This window comes from Spinacia oleracea, chromosome 4, assembly GCF_020520425.1.
Source record: "Spinacia oleracea cultivar Varoflay chromosome 4, BTI_SOV_V1, whole genome shotgun sequence".
Classification (NCBI taxonomy): Eukaryota; Viridiplantae; Streptophyta; class Magnoliopsida; order Caryophyllales; family Amaranthaceae; genus Spinacia; species Spinacia oleracea.
The window spans coordinates 161,224,425-161,249,680 of NC_079490.1; the positions used below are offsets into that span (position 1 = coordinate 161,224,425).

Here is a 25,256-nt window from a genome sequence, read left to right on the forward strand (position 1 = left end):
TTTCAAATCATTTTAAACTTATTATATGATAAATATGCTTAGTTTTAAGTTTTCTAAGACTTATTTTAATCTATTTATGCACATTTAATGTTTGTTTTATCGTTATAGGTCATATCTAGGCTAAAATAAGGCATTTTCGCTCCCAACTTTAAAATAAAGAACCTAAGCACTCATTTTAAACTTAATACATGTTTAATATGCATAATTTTAACTTTATAAGACCCGTTCCAATCTATTTATGCACCTTTAAGGCTCATTAGGTCGTTGTAGGTCATATTTAGGCTAAAATGACATTTTCGCTCCCAACTATGAACTAAAGAACCTAAGGACTCATTTTAGACTATTAGGACATTGTCATTAGTTTCTTGAATGTTAAAATGTGATATTTAATTTGTATTTAATCTAATGTTTAATTTAAATTTTTGTTTTTGTAAAGGTCTACACTCCGAGGATTGCGCCTTATGCGAGGAATTTGATGTGGTTCGTGAGCAAATGGGCCAAGTTTTTTACCAGCAAGTATTTATTATTGGCTTTAGCGCGCTTGATCGAGTTGGTTTAGTTGTTATAGAATAAATTTTATATTAAAATGTATGTTTATATTGAAATTGGAACATATATTTAAATGTAATATGTGCACTTAATTTGGTTTTGGGATATATAGTATACAAAACTCCAGTTGTTGTTTTTATATTTGTTATACAGGTTGCGTTATTCTATTATTGTTTTGACAGGTTTCTATATTTGGTGCAAGGCACTCTAGGTATCCCTAAACAAAATTAGAATTTTCCCGCCAAAAGTGCTTTGTTGCAGCGTACATATATATTGTACGCTGCAACAAGGGAAAAAAATTTCGCAAAAATTCAGACTTGTTGCAGCGTACAAATAAATGTACGCTGCAAAAAGTTGAGTCTTTTGCAGCGTACATATATATGTACGCTGCAACAAGTCCAAATTGTTGCCAATTTTTTGGCACTTGTTGCAGCGTACATCTAAAAGCCCGCTGCAACAAATCACTTTTTGCAGCGAACTTGTACGCTGCAACAAGTTCAGACTTGTTGCAGGCCCCCCAGTTGCAGCATACGATGTACGCTGCAACAGGGGTCTAAAAGCCCGCTGCAATAAGGGTTTTTTCTACTAGTGGGAGCAAGTACCGTGTGTAAGAATGTGTCCCATCATGAATGATGTGGGTGGTATTTATAGGCGTACTATTCTGTACTTTGGCCTACTAGGGTGTCGCCACGTGTGACGGCGGTGTACTTCATCTTTGTCTTCTAGCCTGTAAGTCTTCCTTTGGACCCTATGCGGTCAGACTAGGTTTTGTCCTGTACATTAGCATGCTCTGGGACCATTGGTCTGTCTAGACCATATATGTTCGATTTGGGGTCTTGAGCCTTTTCCTGACTTTGATTGTCCTGGGCAGAGCGGCTTTGCTCTGCTGCCGGTGCTCTGTCCTGGCCGGATATGATCCCGTACAGTCTTATTATTAATTACGTTCTTAGCTAGAATTAGTTTAATTAATCACTCTCAATCGTTGTTTGGTTACTTACTCAGTATTAATTCAAGTATTAATTAGTTTGATAATTCTGCAAGTATCTAATTTGATAATTGGAGGATGTATTAACCCGGAACTTGATTAAATTAAGAAAATATTTGAAAATTTGAGATTAAACACAATATTTGAAAGTAAACAACAACATTATGGGTACAATATAATGCTCTCATAACAAATACACTATTTTATGATTTTTATCCTCCAAACAATAAAGGATTGCGTCTGCGTGTATAATAAAAGTAGAAAATTTATTCAATCAACGAAAGATAGTGTTGGAAATTCTCATTGGGAAACACAAAGGAAAAAAGGGTGAGTGAAAATTCAAGAGTCCCACATTGGAAAAACTCTTCATATTCCTCTTGTTTATTAATTGGGGAATGAGTGTAACTCTTGTTTAAGAAAGTGTGAGAATGGTATGGGTGGACACATCACACACACGCGCGCGCGCGCCGGGCGGGCCGCGGGCCGCGGGCCGTGGGCCTTGGGCCTTGGGCCTTGGGCCTTGGGCCTTGGTACTTGGTACTTGGTACTTGGTACTTGGTACTTGGTACTTGGTACTTGGTACTTGGTACTTGGTACTTGGTACTTGGTACTTGGTACTTGGTACTTGGTACTTGGTACTTGGTACTTGGTACTTGGTACTTGGGAATGCGGTTCGCGGGCGTGGGGTGGGTTTTGTGGGTCAACCCTGTTCTTTTTGGTAACTGGACCGGTTTGCGCAAGTCACTGTTACGGGAATCTGTATTGATTACGTAACCGTTGGATTAAATGCCATTAATTACGTCCGTTACTATGATCAATGTTTTTGACCGTTTTCGGTTTTGGGCATACGTTCTGACTCCATCCGGCTTTGTGAGTGCACACAACGTCGGAGTTGCGCTAATCCTGGAGGGCGACCGCATTCTGTTCTACTGCACCGGGAGGTAGCGCGGAATCGTCTTTTAGGACAGTGGGTGTCCACGACGCAACAATTGTTCTTCGTTCAGTTCATCGAATCAGATAAGTTTGTTCTAATTTTCGCTTTAATCGCAACAATCTAAAAGACGATTATTATGGCTTTGACTTCCAAATTCATGATTCCTGATATGTCTAAGTTAGAACCTCTTGATGGCAAAAATTATAAACGTTGGGCTGTTAGGATGCGATTCTATTTAGAACAAATTGAGATTGCTTATGTGCTTGATGATGTTGTCGAACCTGATGATGAAACTGAATTGCATGCTTTTGAGTTGAAATTTGCTAAAGATGATAGGACATGTAAGGGCATGTTGCTGCATCATATGTCGAATACTTTGCTTGATATCTATATGGGGTTTAATCATGCTAGGGATATTTGGGATGCATTAGAAAAGAAATATGGAACTGATGATGCTGGTACTAAGCGTTATTGTGTCAGTAAGTGGTTAGCTTTCCAAGTCCAAGATGATAAACCAATTATTGATCAGATTCATGCTTATGAAAATATTTGCATTGCTATGGCTGCCGAGGGTTTGAGTATTTGTGATATTACCCTTGCTATAGTTTTAATTGAGAAACTCCCACCCTCTTGGAAAGATTTTCGTAATCAGTTAATGCATAAGAAAAAGGACCTTACCTTAGAGGAGCTTGTAGGTCACCTGAAAATTGAGGAGGAAAATCGTATTAAGGATAAGGGTCAATCTGTGTTTTCCGGGTCTGCTAAGGCTAACCTTGTAGAACCTAAGCCTCATGCATATTCTGAAAAGTTTAAGGGAAAGGGAAGTCCTTTCAAGCCTCAAGGGAAACCAATGAAGTATAAGTTCAAGGGCAAGTGTTTTGAATGTGGGAAAACTGGTCACAAGTCTGTAGATTGCAGATCCAAGAAGAAGTCGGATCAGAACCAAGCCAACCTTGCTGAAGCTAATGAAGTTTCTAATCCTAACCATTTTGTTGCTGTTGTTTCAGAAGCTAACTTGACAGGTAATGTTGCTGAATGGATCGTTGATACTGGAGCAACGAGACATATCTGCACCAACAAAGACATGTTCACTACCTACGAAAAAACTGATGGTGAAAATGTCTTCATGGGTAATTCAGCTTCTGCAACTGTTCAAGGCAAAGGGAAGATCGTTCTCACTCTTACCTCTGGAAAACTTATTACTCTTACCAATGTGTTGCATGTTCCAGAAATGCGTAGGAACCTGATTTCTGGTAGCTTGCTAATTAAGGCTGGATTGAAGCTTTCATTTGATTCTGATAGGCTTGTTATTACTCATAATGGGGAGTTTGTGGGAAAGGGTTTCTGTAATGGGGGTTTATTTAATCTTGATGTCAAACTTGAAATTATGAATAAGAATGCTAGTACTTCTTCTGTTTATATTGCTGAGTCTATTGATTTATGGCATGCAAGGTTGGGTCATCTTAACATTGCTTCAATTAAAAGGCTTAAACAACTTAACTTGATTCCCAGTTTTTCTAAAACTGATTTTGCAAAATGTGAAGTATGTGTTGAGGCCAAGTTTGCAAAGAAGCCATTTAAATCAATAGATAGACAAACTAAAGTACTAGAGCTTGTTCATAGTGACTTGGGGGATTTTAAAAATTATGAGAGCAGGGGTGGTAAAAGGTATTATATTACTTTTGTTGATGACTGCTCAAGATTCACCATGGTTTATCTTCTCAGGTCAAAAGATGAGGCTGAGGAAATGTTCCTCAAATACAAGGCCGAAGTGGAGAACCAACTTGATAGGAAGATCAAGAGACTTAGGAGTGATAGGGGTGGTGAATATGACCCTAACACTCTTAAGGCATTTTGTGAGCAGAATGGGATCATTCATGAGACAACGGCTCCCTACACACCCGAGCAGAACGGGATTGCTGAAAGGAAGAACAGAACATTGAAGAACATGATGAATTATATGCTTATTAGTTCTGGGTTTTCTGATAACATGTGGGGGGAAGCTATATTATCTGCTTGTCATGTTTTAAACAGGGTACCTCACAAGAAGCTAGACAAGACTCCATACGAAATATGGAAGGGTCGTGCACCTAACCTAAGTTATTTGAAAGTGTGGGGGTGTCTAGCAAAGGTGGCTATACCCAGCTTCAAAAGGGACAAGATTGGTCCTAAAACGGTTGATTGTATTTTTATTGGTTATGCTTACCAAAGTGCTGCATATCGTTTTCTTGTTAAAGGTGCTAACAATTCTTATGCAGGTGGTAACATCATTGAGGCAAGAGATGCCGAGTTTTTTGAAACAGTATTTCCTTTGAAAATATCTTGTATCAATGATGTGCCTTCTTCTAGCACTTCTTCTAGTATGCCTGTTGTTGCTCCTCCCACCTCTGATGTGAATTCTGAATTGGAGCCAAGGAGGAGCAAGAGGGCAAGAAAGGAAACCAGTTATGGTGATGATTTTATTACTGCTTTCTTAACTGAACCTTACTTGATTGATGATGACTTTGTTTATGTCTTTATTTTGGAAGATGATCCTAGGACCTATGAAGAGGCTATGAAATCTGTTGATGCAGTGTTTTGGAAAGAGGCAATAGATAGTGAACTTCAGTCAATCCTAAGTAACAATACTTGGGAGTTGGTTGATCTGCCTAGGGGTTGCAAGCCCATTACTTGTAAATGGATCTTTAGGAAAAAATTGAAATCCACTGGATCCATTGACAAGTATAAGGCTAGAATTGTGGTAAGGGGATTCACCCAAAGGCATGGTATTGATTATTTTGATACTTATTCTCCTGTCACTAAAATTGCTACTATTAGAACTTTGATTGCTCTTGCTTGCATTCATGATCTTGTTGTGCATCAAATGGATGTTAAAACTGCATTTTTAAATGGTGATTTGGATGAGGAAATTTACATGGTTCAACCGGAAGGGTTTGTTGTTCCTGGTCAAGAGAATAAGGTTTGTAAATTAGTCAAGTCCTTGTATGGGCTTAAGCAAGCTCCAAAGCAATGGCATGACAAATTTGACAAGACTATGACAGGTAATGGGTTCCATGTAAATGAAGGTGATTCTTGTGTTTACTCTAAGCATGATTCTGATGGTTGTGTGATTATTTGTCTTTATGTGGATGATATGTTAATTTTTGGGACTAATTTGGATCGAGTAAATGAGACAAAAAGTTTTCTAAGTTCTAAGTTTGAAATGAAAGATATGGGTGAGGCAGATGTGATTTTAGGAGTGAAAATCAAGAGAACTCCAAATGGCATTTGTCTTAGCCAAGCTCACTATGTTGAAAAGTTACTTAAAAAATTTAACTCTTTTGACGTCGATCCAGTTAGGACTCCCTATGATCCAAGCATCCACTTAAGGAAAAATAATGGTGATCCTGTTAGCCAATCTGAATATGCTAAGATTATTGGTAGTGTTATGTTTCTGATGAACTACACTAGACCTGACATTGCTTATTCTGTGAGTAGATTAAGCAGGTATACTCATAACCCAAGTCATGAACATTGGGATGCTTTGAAGAGATTGCTCAGGTACCTTAAGGGTACCATGGATTGGAGTTTGCACTACTCCAAGTTTCCAGGAGTTTTGGAAGGCTATTGTGATGCTAACTGGGTTTCTGGCAATGATGAAATTAACTCTACCAGTGGTTATGTTTTCACCCTAGGGGGTGGAGCTGTGTCTTGGAAATCTTGTAAACAATCTTGTACTGCTATGTCTACTATGGAATCTGAGTTTATTGCTCTTGAATTGGCAGGTCATGAGGCAGAATGGTTGAGAAATGTGCTTGCAGATATTCCGCTGTGGGGGAAGCCAGCTCCTTCAGTTGCACTTCATTGTGATTCGCAAGCGGCTATTGCTGTGGCAAACAACCATGCCTACAATGGGAAGAAAAGGCACATTCGTTTGAGGCACAAGGCCATCAAAGAATTGTTGTCAAGTGGGGTGATATCACTAGACTATGTAAAGTCTGAAATGAACATTGCGGATCCGTTAACGAAAGGCCTATGTAGAAAACTAGTTTTGGAAACATCGGAAGGGATGGGCCTGAAGCCCGTTGAATGAATTGTAAAATAATGAACTCCTACTCACAGAGTTCAAAGGACGACATTATTGTTATAATTCGGAAGCACAAAATTTTATTTTTTGTCCATCCCCTAGATGTTATAATGTGCTTGCTACAATAGGAAAGAGGTTGAGCATACGGCTCTTAATGAACCCATACCATATGTTTGGTGGTGTGAATGTAGCTCACACTTGATGGGATTCACCTACGTAGGTGTGGAAGTGTGGCCGCTTCCTATGAGAATTGCGATGTGGGCTATTCTCTAGAGCACCTATGAGCATATCCAGGTCGGACGTATGGCCAGTATAAGGCGTCACTTTATTCGCGGAGTCAGAATGTCATACATATTCAGTTGCGTGCTTTAAGTGACGGGTTTCTATCTCCCTATCAAGTTCAATACGAAAGTCACTTGGTAGGAAAGAGATCATAGCTTAAATGTCACTAAGTGTTAATTCAAGTCGAAAGACATTGACACCTATTCAATTGTTTTGTTTGCCCAAAACCAATATCCTTCTCCTTTCTTTTCTTTCTTTTCCGCATATTCGAACCTGTGGGGGATTGTTGGAAATTCTCATTGGGAAACACAAAGGAAAAAAGGGTGAGTGAAAATTCAAGAGTCCCACATTGGAAAAACTCTTCATATTCCTCTTGTTTATTAATTGGGGAATGAGTGTAACTCTTGTTTAAGAAAGTGTGAGAATTGTATGGGTGGACACATCACACACACGCGCGCGCGCGCCGGCCGCGGGCCGCGGGCCGTGGGCCGTGGGCCGTGGGCCGTGGGCCTTGGGCCGTGGGCCTTGGGCCTTGGTACTTGGTACTTGGTACTTGGTACTTGGTACTTGGTACTTGGTACTTGGTACTTGGTACTTGGTACTTGGTACTTGGTACTTGGTACTTGGTACTTGGTACTTGGTACTTGGTACTTGGTACTTGGTACTTGGTAATGCGGTTCGCGGGCGTGGGGTGGGTTTTGTGGGTCAACCCTGTTCTTTTTGGTAACTGGACCGGTTTGCGCAAGTCACTGTTACGGGAATCTATATTGATTACGTAACCGTTGGATTAAATGCCATTAATTACGTCCGTTACTATGATCAATGTTTTTGACCGTTTTCTGGCTGTTGCAACATTCATTCCCTCAGCCGTTTTTGTCTGTTGCAATGCTTTCCTTCTAATTATTTAAATCAGAGTTTCAGTTCCCTTCTCACAGAAAATCATACACACAAAATACGAAAACACATTCTTACTCTCACACAAAATTGCTCTCGGTTTTGGGCATACGTTCTGACTCCATCCGGCTTTGTGAGTGCACACAACGTCGGAGTTGCGCTAATCCTGGAGGGCGACCGCATTCTGTTCTACTGCACCGGGAGGTAGCGCGGGATTGTCTTTTAGGACAGTGGGTGTCCACGACGCAACAATTGTTCTTCGTTCAGTTCATCGAATCAGATAAGTTTGTTCTAATTTCGCTTTAATCGCAACAGATAGTTGATCAGCAAGCAGAGTTGCAGATGCGATGCACTTGGAGGGTCTAATGAGATACGCATTTTCCTTCAATCGGGCCGGTACATGAGAGTCCCGGGCAGCAAGGATCCAGGAGACCGCAAGCTTGGTCAACTCTTGAGCAGTAGTCGCAGGTATACCACCACACTCCCCTGCAAGCAGTTCCAGGGCAACATGGATCTTGATCACCGCATCCTTGACCCTCTGTCTTGCAAACATGGAATTCCTGTGCACTCGCACGAGTAGTCACCATAATTATGATGGCAATGGAAAGTACGAAAACCCTCACATAGCTCTTTGGCTTCATCATATTTGCCATAGCTTAGTAAATAGTAATGTTTATAATTCCCTATTTTGGTTCTTCATTGGTTCCCTTTTTATAAACTTCAATAAAGTCAACGCAAAGTATATATATTTCACGTTTCTATGTCGTCTACCATGGATATAGCTGACCACGTCGTAGATGGGAGCTTAATTTCATTCGCAATTATTGTTGAAATCCAATTGTTTACTCGTGTGTGAGGTGTCCCAGGTTGGAGAAATACCGAGGAGATAAAATGTCGAATTATAAGCTTGAGGAGTACGACTCCTGATATTGTCAATTTGTATTAGTTTGGACCCTCCTTTGAGGTGATAAATTGATGGAACTCTCCTAGAATAATACGGCAGAAGATAATATATCGATTGGAGCTTTCATTTGGTGTTAACGTTGAAACTCAATTGTTATCCACATGTGAGTTGTGTCATCTTGGAGAAAGATCGAGGAGATAAAGTATCAATTTATAAGCTTGATTATTTACTCCTATTATTGCCATTTTTTTTGATATATATATTTTTTTTTACTGTGGAACATCTTTTGATGAGGTAATAAGGGGATCGAACATATGATAACTTTCGAATGTACGACACATATGATACATGTATGTAACTGGTACTTTGCTCATTTAAAACTCTTCCGGTAGATTTAGAAAATGTACACCCCAAATTTACGCAATTTAGAAAGTGGACCATGGTGCACATAGAGCATGGTGCACCTTAAGAACATTAGTATATAATTAAAAGAACATCTGGTTACGTAAAAAGAACATGGACATATATTTTTTATATTTTTAATAAATTGCGATTTTTTATAACAAAAAAGTAAAATATTATATTGCATGTTCTTTTGTCGTAGTGTCATGTTCTTTTATTTATGCACATGTGTTCTTTTGGTGCATATGGTGCACCATACTTTATGTGCACCATGGTCCATAGTCCACTGATTGCCAAATTTATATTGAGAGGCCCTATATCAAATCATCCAATCCATATGTACAATCGTATTGTGCATTTTTGTTGATACAAAGTATATAGTTATACAACACTAGACCTGGTTATTGTGCGGTCGGGCCGAATCAAAGTTGGTGAGGGTCAAAGGGTGATCTTGAATATAGACAATATTGTGCGGGCAAATGGGTTACGGGTCAATAACGGCTTGTTGATCAATTGAATCGAAAATAAGTGATCCAATATACGAGCAAGGAAAAATGAGAAATGAGAGTATCAAGTTTAATAAAAAATGAATACAAAGATGTGGGTATTTCCCTCAAAAATGATCGATAAAGGTGTGTATGGTAAAAATATTACATTGATAGTAAAAATATAATAACGCATGACCTACGTGAAGCCCATACGTATTATTTAGAATCCGAGATATAGAATGCGACAACTAAATATTGTCGCAACTTACAACCTTTATCATCACCCTTTTTCCCTACGACCACGCCTGATAATAATGGACATGTTAAATAAAAGTCTTGTCTAATAAAAGTCTTTTTAATTGTAGCCTGACCGTATTTTTATTGGGTTATTATGTCCCATAACCATGTGTACCGTGTACACAGTCGTCGGATGAGTCCTATCTAGGGGTGTCAATTCTCAATCCGACCCAGTGAACCCGATGGTTTTGTCCGACCGTTTAGAATCCGAACCGTTTAGAACCCGCGAGTTAAAATCCGAAATCCGATCCGATCCGATTATATTCAACCCGAATCCGACCCAAATCGTTAGTATTGATCCGATTAAGATCCGAATCCGTTAACAGACTGATCCGTGACAATCCGAATCCATTTAATCCGATCCGAAGCGATCCGAAACCCGTTTATGATCCGATCCGTTTCAATCCGAATCCGTTCCAACCCGAGGAATATCCGTTTAATCCGATCCGTTTTTAATCCGTGACCCGTTTAATCCGACCCGTTTCAACCCGTGACCCGTTTAATCCGATCCATTTTTAATCCGATCCGTTTTTAATCCGATCTGTTTTTAATCCGTGATCCGTTTAATTCGAACCAATTCCAACCCATGAGGCCATGACACGTTTAATCCAAACTAGTTTCCGTTGCTAGAATTTTGTTAGTCTAGACTTTGAAGCTGTTTTAAAATAAGTATGCAATAAGTTTAATATCTAAATTGTATTTTAAATCATGGTTTCATAAAAATTAGTACTGAGCATTGATAATTATGGTGTATAATAATCATATCAGCAATAGTTTAGATGACACTATGTGTCATTATGAGAAAATGCCAGCATTTCTAGCCCTTGGATGTTGCCAACCTATCTTCTCCCTTGGATTAATTCTTAAGCTTAATAACTCAAAAAAATAAGGAGGAAGTTCCTTCTGTTCTATTTCGGTGGGTTTGAGCCACCACCGCCTTTCTTTTCCCTAGGAAACACCACTAAAATTGCTACTCTTCCTCATCAAATTCATCAAAAGAATACTTGATCACTAGTAGAAAAAACCCTTATTGCAGCGGGCTTTTAGACCCCTGTTGCAGCGTACATCGTATGCTGCAACTGGGGGGCCTGCAACAAGTCTGAACTTGTTGCAGCGTACATGTTCGCTGCAAAAAGTGATTTGTTGCAGCGGGCTTTTAGATGTACGCTGCAACAAGTGCCAAAAAATTGGCAAAATTTTGGACTTGTTGCAGCGTACATATAAAAGCCCGCTGCAACAGACCCAACTTTTTGCAGCGTACATTTATTTGTACGCTGCAACAAGTCTGAATTACTCAATTTTTTGCAGCGTACATTTATTTGTACGCTGCAACAAGTCTGAATTTTTGCGAAATTTTTTTCCCTTGTTGCAGCGTACAACATATATGTACGCTGCAAAAAAGCACTTTTGGCGGGAAAATTCTAATTTTGTTTAGGGATACCTAGAGTGCCTTGCACTAAATATAGAAACCTGTCAAAACAATAATAGAATAACGCAACCTGTATAACAAATATAAAAACAACAACTGGAGTTTTGTATACTATATATCCCAAAACCAAAGTGCACATATTACATTTAAATATATGTTCCAATTTCAACATAAACATACATTTTAATATAAAATTTATTCTATAACAACTAAACCAACTCGATCAAGCGCGCTAAAGCCAATAATAAATACTTGTTGGTAAAAAACTTAGCCCATTGCTCACGAACCACATCAAATTCCTCGCATAAGGCGCAATCCTCGGAGTGTAGACCTTTACAAAAACAGAAATTTAAATTAAACATTAGATTAAATACAAATTAAATATCACATTTTAACATTCAAGAAACTAATGACAATGTCCTAATAGTCTAAAATGAGTCCTTAGGTTCTTTAGTTCAAAGTTGGGAGCGAAAATGTCATTTTAGCCTAAATATGACCTATAACGACCCAATGAGTCTATAGGTGCATAAATAGATTGGAACGAGTCTTAGATCGTTAAAATTATGCATATTAAACATGTAATAAGTTTTAAATGAGTCCTTAGGTTCTTTATTTTAAAGTTGGGAGCGAAAATGCCTTATTTTAGCCTAGATATGACCTATAACGATCAAACAAGCATTAAATGGGTATAAGTAGATTAGAATAAGTGCTAGAAACTCAAAACTAAGCTTATTAATCATATAATAATTTAAAAATGAGTCCTTAGGTTCTTAAGTTCAAAGTTGGGAGCGAAAATGTCATTTTAGCCTAAATATGACCTAAAACGACACAATGAGCCTTAAATATGCATAAATGGAATGGAACGAGTCTTATAAAGTTAAAATTATGCATATTAAACATGTATTAAGTTTAAAATGCGTGCTTAGGTTCTTTATTTTAAAGTTAGGAGCGAAAATGCCTCATTTTAGCCTAAATATGACCTATAACTATCAAACAAGCATTAAATGTGCATAAACATATTAGAATAAGTCTTAGAAACTTAAACTAAGCATATTTATCATATAATAAGTTTAAAATGAGTCATTAGGTTCTTAAGTTCAAAGTTGGGAGCGAAAATGTCATTTTAGCCTAAATATGACCTATAACGACACAATGAGCCTTAAATGTGCATAAATGGATTGGAATGAGTACTAGAAAGTTAAAAATAAGCATATAAAACATTTAGTAAGTTTAAAATGAGTCCTTAGGTTCTTTGGTTCATAGTTGGGAGCGAAAATGTCATTTTAGCCTAAATATGACCTACAACGACCTAATGAGCCTTAAAGGTGCATAAATAGATTGGAACGAGTCTTATAAAGTTATAATTATGCATATTAAACATGTATTAAGTTAAAAATGAGTGCTTATGTTCTTTATTTTAAAGTTATGAGCGAAAATGCCTCATTTTAGCCTAAATATGACCTATAACTATCAAACAAGCATTAAATGTGCATAAACAGATTAGAATAAGTCTTAGAAACTTAAAACTAAGCATATTTATCATATAATAAGTTTAAAATGAGTCATTAGGTTCTTAAGTTCAAATTTGTAGCGAAAATGTCATTTTAGCCTAAATATGACCTATAACGACACAATGAGCCTTAAATGTGCATAAATGGATTGGAATGAGTACTAGAAAGTTAAAAATAAGCATATAAAACATTTAGTAAGTTTAAAATGAGTCCTTAGGTTCTTTGGTTCATAGTTGGGAGCGAAAATGTCATTTTAGCCTAAATATGACCTACAACGACCTAATGAGCCTTAAAGGTGCATAAATAGATTGGAACGAGTCTTATAAAGTTATAATTATGCATATTAAACATGTATTAAGTTTAAAATGAGTGCTTAGGTTCTTTATTTTAAAGTTAGGAGCGAAAATGCCTCATTTTAGCCTAAATATGACCTATAACTATCAAACAAGCATTAAATGTGCATAAACAGATTAGAATAAGTCTTAGAAACTTAAAACTAAGCATATTTATCATATAATAAGTTTAAAATGAGTCATTAGGTTCTTAAGTTCAAATTTGTAGCGAAAATGTCATTTTAGCCTAAATATGACCTATAACGACACAATGAGCCTTAAATGTGCATAAATGGATTGGAATGAGTACTAGAAAGTTAAAAATAAGCATATAAAACATTTAGTAAGTTTAAAATGAGTCCTTAGGTTCTTTGGTTCATAGTTGGGAGCGAAAATGTCATTTTAGCCTAAATATGACCTACAACGACCTAATGAGCCTTAAAGGTGCATAAATAGATTGGAACGAGTCTTATAAAGTTATAATTATGCATATTAAACATGTATTAAGTTTAAAATGAGTGCTTAGGTTCTTTATTTTAAAGTTAGGAGCGAAAATGCCTCATTTTAGCCTAAATATGACCTATAACTATCAAACAAGCATTAAATGTGCATAAACAGATTAGAATAAGTCTTAGAAACTTAAAACTAAGCATATTAATCATATAATAAGTTTAAAATGAGTCATTAGGTTCTTAAGTTCAAAGTTGGGAGCGAAAATGGCACTTTAGCCTAAATATGACCTATAACTACACAATGAGCCTTAAATATGCATAAATGGATTGGAATGAGTTCTAGAAAGTCAAAACTAAGAATATAAAACATTTAGTAAGTTTAAAATGAGTCCTTAGGTTCTTTAGTTCAAAGTTTGGAGCGAAAATGTTATTTTAGCCTAAATATGTCCGATAACGACCAAACAAGCCTTAAATGTGTATAAGTAGTTAGAATAAGTCTTAGAAACTTAAAACTAAGCATATTAATCATGTAATAAGTTTAAAATGAGTCCTTAGGTTCTTTAGTTCAAAGTTAGGAGCGCAAATGCCTCATTTTAGCCTAAATATGACCTATAACGATAAAACAAACATTAAATGTGCATAAATAGATTAGAATAAGTCTTAGAAACTTAAAACTAAGCATATTAATCATGTAATAAGTTTAAAATGAGTCCTTAGGTTCTTTAGTTCAAAGTTAGGAGCGAAAATGCCTCATTTTAGCCTAAATATGACCTATAACTATCAAACAAGCATTAAATGTGCATAAACAAATTAGAATAAGTCTTAGAAACTTAAAACTAAGCATATTAATCATATAATAAGTTTAAAATGAGTCATTAGGTTCTTAAGTTCAAAGTTGGGAGCGAAAATGTCATTTTAGCCTAAATATGACCTACAACGACCTAATGAGCCTTAAAGGTGCATAAATAGATTGGAACGAGTCTTATAAAGTTAAAATTATGCATATTAAACATGTATTAAGTTTAAAATGAGTGCTTAGGTTCTTTATTTTAAAGTTAGGAGCGAAAATGCCTCATTTTAGCCTAAATATGACCTATAACTATCAAACAAGCATTAAATGTGCATAAACAGATTAGAATAAGTCTTAGAAACTTAAAACTAAACATATTAATCATATAATAAGTTTAAAATGAGTCATTAGGTTCTTAAGTTCAAAGTTGGGAGCGAAAATGGCACTTTAGCCTAAATATGACCTATAACGACACAATGAGCCTTAAATATGCGTAAATGGATTGGAATGAGTTCTAGAAAGTCAAAACTAAGCATATAAAACATTTAGTAAGTTTAAAATGAGTCCTTAGGTTCGTTAGTGACATTTTAGCCTATATATGACCTATAACGGAAAAAGAAGTCTCGAATGTGCAGAGATAGATTGGAACGAGTGTTGGAAATTTAAAACTAATCATATTAATCATGTAATAAGTTTGAAATGAATCCTTAGGTTATCTAGTTATGAATTGGGAGCGAAAATGACTTATTTTAGCCTAACTATGACCTATAACGACCAAAGTCTCAAATGTGCATACATAGATTAGAATGAGTTTTATAAAGTTAATATTATGCATATTAATCATGTAATAAGAATAAAATGAGTCATTAGGTTCGTTAGTTCAAAGTTGGGAGCGAAAAATGTCATTTTAGCCTAATTATGACCTATAATGGCCAAACAAGTCTCAAATGTGCATAAATAGATTGGATTGAGTCTTGGAAAGTTAAAGCTAATCATATAAATCATGTAGTAAGTTTGAAATGAGTTCTTAGGTTCATTAGTTCAAAGTTGGGAGCGAAAATGTCATTTTAGCCTAAATATGACCTATATAGCCAAACAAGTCTCAAATGTACATAAATAGATTGGATTGAGTCTTGGAAAGTTACAACTAATCATATGCCTATTTCCACCCAAATCCAAGAACAACCTATGCCTATTTCCAAAAAAGAAAAAGGGAGGGAAAGAAAAAGAAAGATAATACAAGAGCATGTTAAAGACCAAAAAATAAAAACAAGTAGAAACTTAGCCGATTTTCATATTAGCTTTATGACTTATTTTTTCCCCACATGGAATCCTTCTTCAGCTAATTCCATTAATTAATTAAATGAGAAAACAAATTAAATAATTAACCAACACCAAAGTACATGCAAGAAACAAAATTAGATGTCTTACTTTTTTCCTCAACCGGCTTTTCCTTGCTGCCTCACAGTTCTGAGCAAGCCTTCGTAGAGTCTATAATAATAAATCTTTAAAGATGTTACAAAAATGAAGCTACAAGATGTCAAATAGCATGAAAAGAGAAGAGTGAACAACTTCTAACCTTATGATCAGTCTCCTTCGATCTGTCACTCGAATGATAATGACATTGCTTCTGCCCTATCCCCACTAGCTTGAACTCAGGGGTCTACATTTTGCTAAAGCAGAACAATAATACTACTTTAAGTTTCAAACCACAGATAGGGTTTCCTTCCACTTCGAGGAAGAACAAACAGATAAAAACCATCTTGCCAAAGAATGACAGCACCTCCTACAAGGCATCTTATTTAAATACTCTGCCATTACCTATATATAGCTATAATAAGACAAGCAAGTACAAAACAACAAATACAGACCTACAAAGTATTGAGTAACTATAATGTTGTGGTGGTGGGGAGTATAACAACAGGGGCCAGCTTTAGATTACAAGGAACTCACCATCATCTTCTCTGACGTTGGATTGAGGAAAGAAACTCTGGCGGAAGAAGAACCATCCAACTGAACAATTTGACCATTATACCAACGCCCATCGGTGTGGCGGAATCTACATTTTGATCCAATAAAATAACTTGGGTCTCCCAATATTTCTGCCTCAACATTAGTAGAATCTAATGGTTCTACCTCTAAGTCTTCGCACGGAAGTTGGGAACCACCCAACTTTGCTGGATTTATAAGCTCGACCGCAGCGTCTTTATGGGAATATATAGAGTCCTGCACAGCTGAATCAACTTCACGTAACAGCCGGGCACGTTTTAGGTGAAAAAGTCCTTCCGCTGCATCTTTAATGGAAGAAACAAGCTCGTCTTGGACCTGCATCAACATACAGCAATGTGTTGATTCAAGAAACCAGCCAAATGAGCATGCATATACAATTTCACTTCTGCTATCCCTTTTTGTATGAACAAGAAAAAAAGTTGGAGAGGAAGCTGATATGCTGAATAAAGCAAGAAACTGGACACTCGCATCTTTATCAGTATTTATCACTCTATGAGAACAACTGCTATCACGAAGAACATTACAGAAAAACACAGATATCCTACGAAGAACATTACAAAAAGGTAACAAGTACGGAGTAAAATACATTGATCACCGACATATCAAAATGTTCCTTAAGGCCTGAGATTAGACCTGAACTCCTGGTGGTTTATTTCCTGAAAACAAAGGCTAGAAGAATAAAATAACACATGGCACCTGCCTCCTTTCACCCTATTATTCACCACAGAACCGTGCTAGAAGGGTGATTGTTGTTTTCTTAATCTCTCATAAATTATTCTCCAAATATCCATTCCCAAGCTCAAACCTCTCAAAAACCTGAGCCTTTGGAACCTAAAAACGTCAAATCAATTGTAGAACAAGTACAAAAAACCCACAAGAAATCAACCAACCAACACCGTAAAATTACACAATGACATTCCTTAGGTTTTCTGCTAAAAAATCACTTCATAAGCTTGAAGCTTGACACCAATTAATCTACAGAGTAACGGAATGCAATTGAAAACACAACGAAAGCTAATGTGAGCTAATTGGTATTCACAAAACCCATTTGTCTCCAGATTAATGTTGCATAATGAGCATAGTTTATGACAAAACAAACAAAATTCTAGGTTAATCCCAAAAAAAAAAAACAAGAAAAAGGGTCATCTAACATCTATTGCAAACAAATGTTCAAGGGTAATCCCCAAATAACCAATATAGTCATATTTACAGACCATAAATTATTAGCAAGATGGATTTTAGCTTAATTAGAGCGTCAAACATGCGATTCAACATGATGAATTGAAGCAAATTTATAAAAATAGAAGCAGAAATCGATCATATTAGGAATACCCTAAATTAAACCTAATAATAAAACATAATGGTAATTAAATTGAAGGATAGAGAAAAGGATTACACTAAGAAGCTCAGAGCTTTTTCCCTTAAACGAAAATCAAAACGAAAATCAAAACGAAAATCAAAACAAAAATCAAAAACGAAAATCAAAACGAAAATCAAAACGAAAATCAAAAACGAAAATCAAAAACAATAATCAAAACGAAAATCAAAAACTAAAATTGAACCCTAATCTGAAAACGAAAATAAAAAACGAAAATAAAAATTGAACACACCATAGCAAAACCACCGGAACCACGACGCCGAGCAACCACCGGAACCACGACGCGACGGGGAAATGCTGAACCCCCGGCCGACCAAGAATATAACCTTTCAGTGACAGGCCGCGCGAGAATTGAACGGGATGGGGGAGATGAGGCTAGAACACCACACACCGGCGAAGACAGCGACGCAGGGCTGAGCAACGCTTGGGTTCGACGGCGACGTAGGGCTGAGTTCGACGGCGACGCAGGGCTGAGTTCGACGGCTGAGTTCGACGGTTTGTTTGGATATTTGTTTAAGGGAAAAATCTTGGAGCAGAGAAAGAACAACGTACGTTTGAGCCCGCTCGTTTGAGCGCGGTTTGTTGCATAGGAAAGTAAATTTTTTTGAAACGCGGACTTGTTGCAGCGGGCAATAACATGTACGCTGCAACAAAGTCGGGTTGTTGCTGCGGGCTTTTATTTTGTACGCTGCAACAAACACATTTGCTGCGAACAACTAAAATGTACGCTGCGATAACCCTTTAAAGGGTTTGACCCGCGTTGACCGACTGGTTGTTGAAGCGTATTTATACATGTACGCTGCAACAAGGGGGCTGCAACAGGGGTTTTTTCTACTAGTGTGATTTAATCTCTTACGAATTGAAAGTAGAGGAAGCCCAAAAATCCGGGTAACCCACCCGATTTTCTCCTCTGCTTGGCGTCACGCTGCTTCGTCGCCGACCCATCTCCGATTGTGGGTGGGTTGTTGTTGTTGGTGCGGTAATTAGAGGAAGCCCAAAATTCTGAGTCACCCACCCGGTTCTTGGTGCGGCAATTCCAGATTTGGTTACCGGTTTGATTTTGTCTCTCCTCTCTTTTCTATATTTCGAAATGAGAGGATGGATACAATGATGGATGCTATGTGTTTCTGTTAGTGATGGTAGAAAAGAATTTCAGAAATCTCGTGATAGTGTTCTAATTTACAGAAAAAGTGCTCCATATGAGGTGAAAATAAGGGAAGATAGCTTGAAGAGAATGGGGTTTTTGTAAGGGGAAGGGACTAGGGAGACTTTGTGGGCTGTTGATTGTAGTATTATTGGATGGTTGAGATGGTGATCCGTGTGTGGTGTGTACGCGATGATTAAGACGTAGATCTTTTTTAATCGATGGCTATGATTGACTGATGTTTTATATATGGATTCTTATATATATACATATATATATATATATATATATATATATATAATTGTCGAGTTCGAATTCAATTGCTTTAGTATGATATCTTGTGATCTTGTCGCTTATAAAGCCCTGTTCTTCTGGACTTTATTTGGCTGAACTGAACTGCATAGAATGGAGCTGAATTGAACTGAACTGAACTGAACTTAATGGAGCTGAACTGAACTGAACTGAATTGAACTGAATGAATAGTAAATAATAAATAGTAAATAATAAATAGTAAATAATAAATAATTAATCATAAATCACAAGGGTTTATGGTGTATTTGACTCTTAAGTCGCACATTTTTTAACCAAGTATCTAAACATTACTTTGTTTAAACTAATTATCTATCTTGTATGTTTGTCTTCAATAAGTTATATATAATAGGCTTTATTGCTTAATAGCTTGTTTGAGCTAATAAAGTATTGATAAATTGGTACAATAAGTTATTGTTGGCTTTATACTTATATACACCTGATACTTGTGAAGTCTCGTATTGTCCTTATTTTATAATGTACTTATATAACGGAGATACACCTAATAGAATATTTTGATGGAGTAACACTAGAGATATTGTCAGGTCATGTTTGGTTACATATATGTTGACTAAAAAAAATACAGTATCGTAGTTTTATCGTTCATACCTTAATGTCTATGTTGTCTCAATAAAACATTATCAGTTCTAATTAGCTACTTATGTTAAGTACTTGTATGCGGAGTACTAGTAATAATCAATATGTCTAATGATATAATCCAATTCATGATATGTTATTATGGTTATGGTTTAATTTGTGATTCATATTCACTTAATTTTATTTATAACCCAAATAAGTAATTGATCGTGTTGTCATTTAAACTTATTTTATTGTTATTAAAAGTTATATTTTCAATAGAGGTGTATTATTGAATAGTTTAGACTTATAAACATAGACACATAGTCTTATAGAACTAGATATTTATAAACTTATAACGGCATAAAGTTACATAATTATATAGTGATAGACTGATAGCCTTACATAGTAGTCATATAGTGTTGTACAATTACTCGTTCCTTAAACGATTACAGATGTATATCCTTATAGTTACATTCTTGTGTTGTTTTAGTTAAAAGTTTAAAACTATATATGATCATCACTATCAGTTATTAGTTTTGTTAGAGTAATCATTACTAATCGTTATAAATTATAATCGTTAATTCGTTACAGTGTTATAGAGGTTATGTTACGGACTTACAGTATTATAGAATTAATATTGTTAAACTTGTAAACATTATAAACTTACTTGACTCTATATTTATAATGTGATAGAAATATAGAATTATATATTTGTAAACTTATAATCTTATAAAAAAAGTATAGCTTATACAGTTATTTACTTTGTAATTATCGTTTGATAACCATATAGTTATATAATTATGTAGTATTAAACCAAGAACTTTCAGGAATGGAGGTAGTATTAAACCAAGTTATACAATATACTCAATAACTTATATTACTGATCTTAAATTCTTATTACTTTTAAAAGTTAGTTATCGTTTTCGTCCCTAAGTAAGCCACCAATAATTCAATATTATATATAATTTGGAACCGAACTGACCCAAATTCCAACTCGATACCAAATAACCCGATCTGATAATTACCCGAACCAATATAAAATTGAATCCAACGTAACCAGGCTAAATTTGTTTCAATCCGACCCGTTTTAGTCTGTTACCGATTAATCCGATCCGATATGAATCCGATCCGATACGAATCCGATCCGAAATGAATCCGATCCGAAATGAATCCGACCCGATATGAATCCGATCCGATATGAATCCGCCTGACATGAACCCGAACCCGTTATAGTCCGACTAAACCCGTTAACAATCCGTCATATTCCAATCCGATCCGACCCGGCCTAAACCGACTACAATCCGACCCGTTTACAACCCGATCCGATATGAATCCGTGAATAAAAAATCCGATCCGATCCGGTCCGTTAAGTTTTCAATCCGATCCGATCCGACCCGTTAGCCAAATTAATCCGTTCCAATCCGATCCGTTTAAACCCGAATCCGATGAGTCCGACCCAAACCCGATCCGTTGATCCGATTTGACACCCCTAGTCCTATCATTGAGCTAGACTGAGGTTGTCAATGACAAGTTATTGGATAGTGAAATCATGTCTTACCTATATAAAAAAGCCGATTAAGGCAATATGTTTTGTCATAATTTTTCTTTCCAATTATACCCCTCCTTTTAACAATTTATGTCCTTAAATGAACTACTCCGTAATATTCAGACATCAATTTCCAGAAGTGTATAATCAAGGAAGCGATTAAACTCGATCAATCACTTTTGCAGTAATCAAATTCAGATTATCTCCTTCGATCCTGTTAGGTAAATTTTGGTTGTTTCATTAGTTAATTTTGAATTAGGGTTTATTTCTGCTTTTTATTTTACATAGGCAAGATCAAAGATCAAAATTTTTTTCCTGTGACATTGTAGGCAACTGTTTGTGTTACTTAATTCGTATTATATTAGTGATTAATTGTATGTTTTTGTTGACATTATATCCTGTTGATTGTTAATCAGGACGATTGATCAACGAAAAGATGGGACGAAGGAAAGTAGATACGACACAGTTGTTACAAACCCAGAAAACCCTAATAAAAGTTTTCAAGCAAAGAAAAGATGGGATCTTGAAGAAGGCGTTCGAGCTTTCAACTCTGTGTAATAACGAAGTTGCTGTAATAATCTTCGGACCGAAGAATGGTGATCCTCCATCAATTTGGCCTAAGGATTCAGATAACCTAATCAACATACTTAAGAGGTTCGAGAACGAGAAGACGAGTATCAAGGAACGTCGAAAAAGAGCTACAAATATGATCCCCTGTTTTCGCAACAATAAAGATGATGCAGTACTACCAGTACTGAATAAGGGTGACAATTATCCCATATGGAGTGACAAATTTGATAGTTTCTCAGTACAGGAATTAGTGGGTTTGGTTTCTTCTTTGGAAACTAAGATTAATGTTGTGAATGCTAAGATTAATACTGTACGGGTGTGCTACCAGCCATCGCCAAGCCGTTAAGGATAAAAGCAAATAAGCCTTAACGGCAATTATTATTCCCTACCAGCATCTCTTAAAAGCCGGTAGGGAGGAGGCATGTGACCAAACCAAGAGGTCAACGGGTCGCTATCAATCGGGTAGGACCCATTTGACCGTACGTCCGACCCGCGCCTATATATATGGGCTTCATTTATGACAAAAAGGTACGCAAACACAATCATTTCCACTAAACCCAAAATACTTATTACTCATCATACCTGACTTTAGCATCGGAGGGGGATCCTCGAATCACCCTCGAGGCTAGTTCATCTTTGTTATCTGCGCAGGATATCATCAGGATAACAGCAATACTCGACCAGCAAGACATCTCCAACCGTTCCCAAATCTTACCGGAACAATTGGCGCTAGAAGGAGGGGACTTCCCAATCTTGTCAAGTAAATCAGCCATCATGGATACCAACAACAAAAAACCTAGAAAAAACAACAATCTCCCACAATCAGCAGTGATCACACCAACACCAGTAGCACAACCCACCGCAGTCAAACCTTCTCTCTTACCTGTCTCAACCAGCCAAGTCACACCACTTACCAATCCTCCCCCAAAAGCACTCAAGTCACAGATAAGCATTGCCCCCCCCCCCAGATTTTGAAGATCCGAACGACGTGATCATAGAGGACGAAACGTCCATGGAAGAAAGGGCACAGGATTCCCCATCCCCCCCCCCCACAGATTCAGAGCAACATCTCGGCGTTGTCCCAAAGGTTCACACCACAACAGCTGCTGACGGCTTCGGCCGTCATGAAGGCAATGGCTGAACTGTCCTCAAGGAGGACAGAGGGAAATCAGATCGTGGTTACCGGCAGTCGCCCGGGTGCGATGCCGGTTAGAAATCTCTACGAAACCCTAGAGCATGAAGTGGTACTGCCAGCACAACCTGAACCAATACTTGTACACAGTGAAAATCCGGGTAGAAGAAAAAGGCATAGCTCTCGGCGCAGAGAAAGGTCCACTGGACGCCGATAGTCGGTGTCAGAACAAGAAGGGTCGGTTCCTGCTGGTAGGGAATCGACACCGTACCACGAGGAGTACATCGTACAGTCTCTACAGCCGGGTTGGAATAGATATGAAGGATATCTACCTCATCAGGAGCCGATGAGGCGAACCATACACCCCAAAGACTCCCCACTATGCAGGGGTATACTGGAACAGCCTATGGACAAAGTAAAGATGCCGACGTGCAAATACAACGGAACCACAGACCCCGAAAATCATTCCACCGCTTTCGAACAACACATGATGCTGTATTCTGACTCAGATGCCATGTGGTGCAAAGTGTTCCAAACCACATTATCAGGGGTGGCAGCCGACTGGTATAAGAAGTTGCCGGCTGGATCGATATTCAGTTTTCGGCAGATACAAGAGGACTTTGTGAGGCGATTCATTAGCAAGGTTGAACGAAAGAAAACATCTGGAGAGCTGATATCAATCTTACAAAGGCCGAAAGAACCGCTGAGAGAGTACCTTACCCGGTTTAACAACGAATCCATCACCATACCAGATTTACAGCAAGAAATAGCCGTCTTGGCTCTGTTGAGAGGGATGCAAGAATGCGAGTTCAAAAGGTACCTGGGAAGAAAATCATTTACCTCGCTGGGGGAGGCCTTGAGAAAAGCAAATGAGTATATCAGAAGTGATGAGCTGATGCTAATATCACCCATGGGGGGAAATCAGGCAGTACAATCGGCCAGGAAGGATCATGTTCCCATACAGCAACACAATTACCGGAAAGATAACAGTAGAAAGGAGGGCCATCAGCAAAAAGGGGGGTATCCGAATAGACAACAGCCGGTAGGGGCTTATCAGGTGTACACTCCCCTGAACACCGCCAGAGCTACTATCTACGCAGTAAATAAATCGGCAGCGTGGAGAAAACCGTTACCGATGGATGCCCCAGGTAACAATAAGAACTTTTGTGCTTTTCATAATGATCATGGTCATTACACGGAGCATTGTAAAGAGCTCAAGGATAACATCGAAGAGCTGGTAAGAAGGGGATACCTATCCCAGTACAGGGTTCGACAGGAAGGCCAGGGAGAAAATAATAGACAGGGCAGTTCGCATAGTCATGCCCCATATACACCTACTCAGCCGGGGTATTCACAGCCCACTGGTAGGATTGAACAGGCACCACCATCCCGGCAAGAAATCCGGTCATTACCGGAAACAGGCAAAGATGGGGCCGATAGGGGAAAAAGACCCACTGTCTGGGTGATCTCTGGAGGGCCCGTGCATGGAGGTACAGTTAGCGGGGCGATAAGAAATCTAGAGGAGCACAGGCACCTGGTGAGTTACCATAGCGCAAGGAAATGGCCGGAACCAACCCCCCTACCGGTCATCACGTTCACTTCGGACGATTGCCGCGGCATTATATATCCCCATGATGACCCGCTGGTACTGGAACTCGAGATAGCAAACTTCCCCGTCAAGAGATGCCTGATTGATGGAGGCAGCTCTGCGAACATCATATTTTGGGAAGCTTTCACCCAGCTGAACATAGATCACGGAGAGTTAGCAAGGGTGAGCTATCCCGTTATCGGATTCTCTGGGGCCAGCGTCTACCCAGAAGGCAGTATCCGTTTACCGGTTCAAGTGGGCAGAGGATTATCAGCCAGGGACTTAATGGTCGACTTTTTGGTGATAAAAGTACCAGCAGCGTATAACGTAATAATTGGTCGACCATTTATTCATGACGCACAGGCGGTGGTGTCCACGTATCATTTGACCATGATATATCTCTCAAATCTGGAAAGAACAGAAAGGGTACATGGCAGTCAGGAGACTGCCAGATCGTGTTATCTGACAGCGATAAAGGCACCAGGAAGGATGGTGCCGAAAACCAACCTTGCCCGAGAAGCAAACATGCCAACCAAAAGAAAGAGAGGGGATCTGAGCATGGAAAATTTTGATGAAAGGCCGGTTTGCATCCCAAGGCCGGCTGCAGATGGAGAAACTCGGGAAATTGAATTGGTAGAAGGAGTTCCAGAAAGAACGGTACGAATAGGTGCCGATATGGAGGCAG

At 37.9% G+C, this 25,256-nt stretch overlaps 1 protein-coding gene and 1 long non-coding RNA gene across 2 annotated transcripts; one reads left to right on the forward strand and one right to left on the reverse strand.

The window, feature by feature from the left end:
- Nucleotides 1-11,312: 11,312 nt before the first annotated feature.
- Nucleotides 11,313-18,454, reverse strand: LOC130471346 (uncharacterized). The gene is made up of 5 exons (XR_008932006.1): nucleotides 17,936-18,454; nucleotides 16,269-16,640; nucleotides 15,895-15,988; nucleotides 15,747-15,806; nucleotides 11,313-11,561 (listed from the first exon to the last, which is right to left on the reverse strand). It is a non-coding gene; the product is annotated as an uncharacterized lncRNA (long non-coding RNA).
- A 3,263-nt stretch (nucleotides 18,455-21,717) lies between these two features.
- Nucleotides 21,718-22,197, forward strand: LOC130472096 (agamous-like MADS-box protein AGL82). Its single transcript, XM_056842531.1, has one exon. It carries the CDS (start codon nucleotides 21,718-21,720, stop codon nucleotides 22,195-22,197), a length of 480 nt encoding a protein of 159 aa, XP_056698509.1.
- Nucleotides 22,198-25,256: the final 3,059 nt, after the last annotated feature.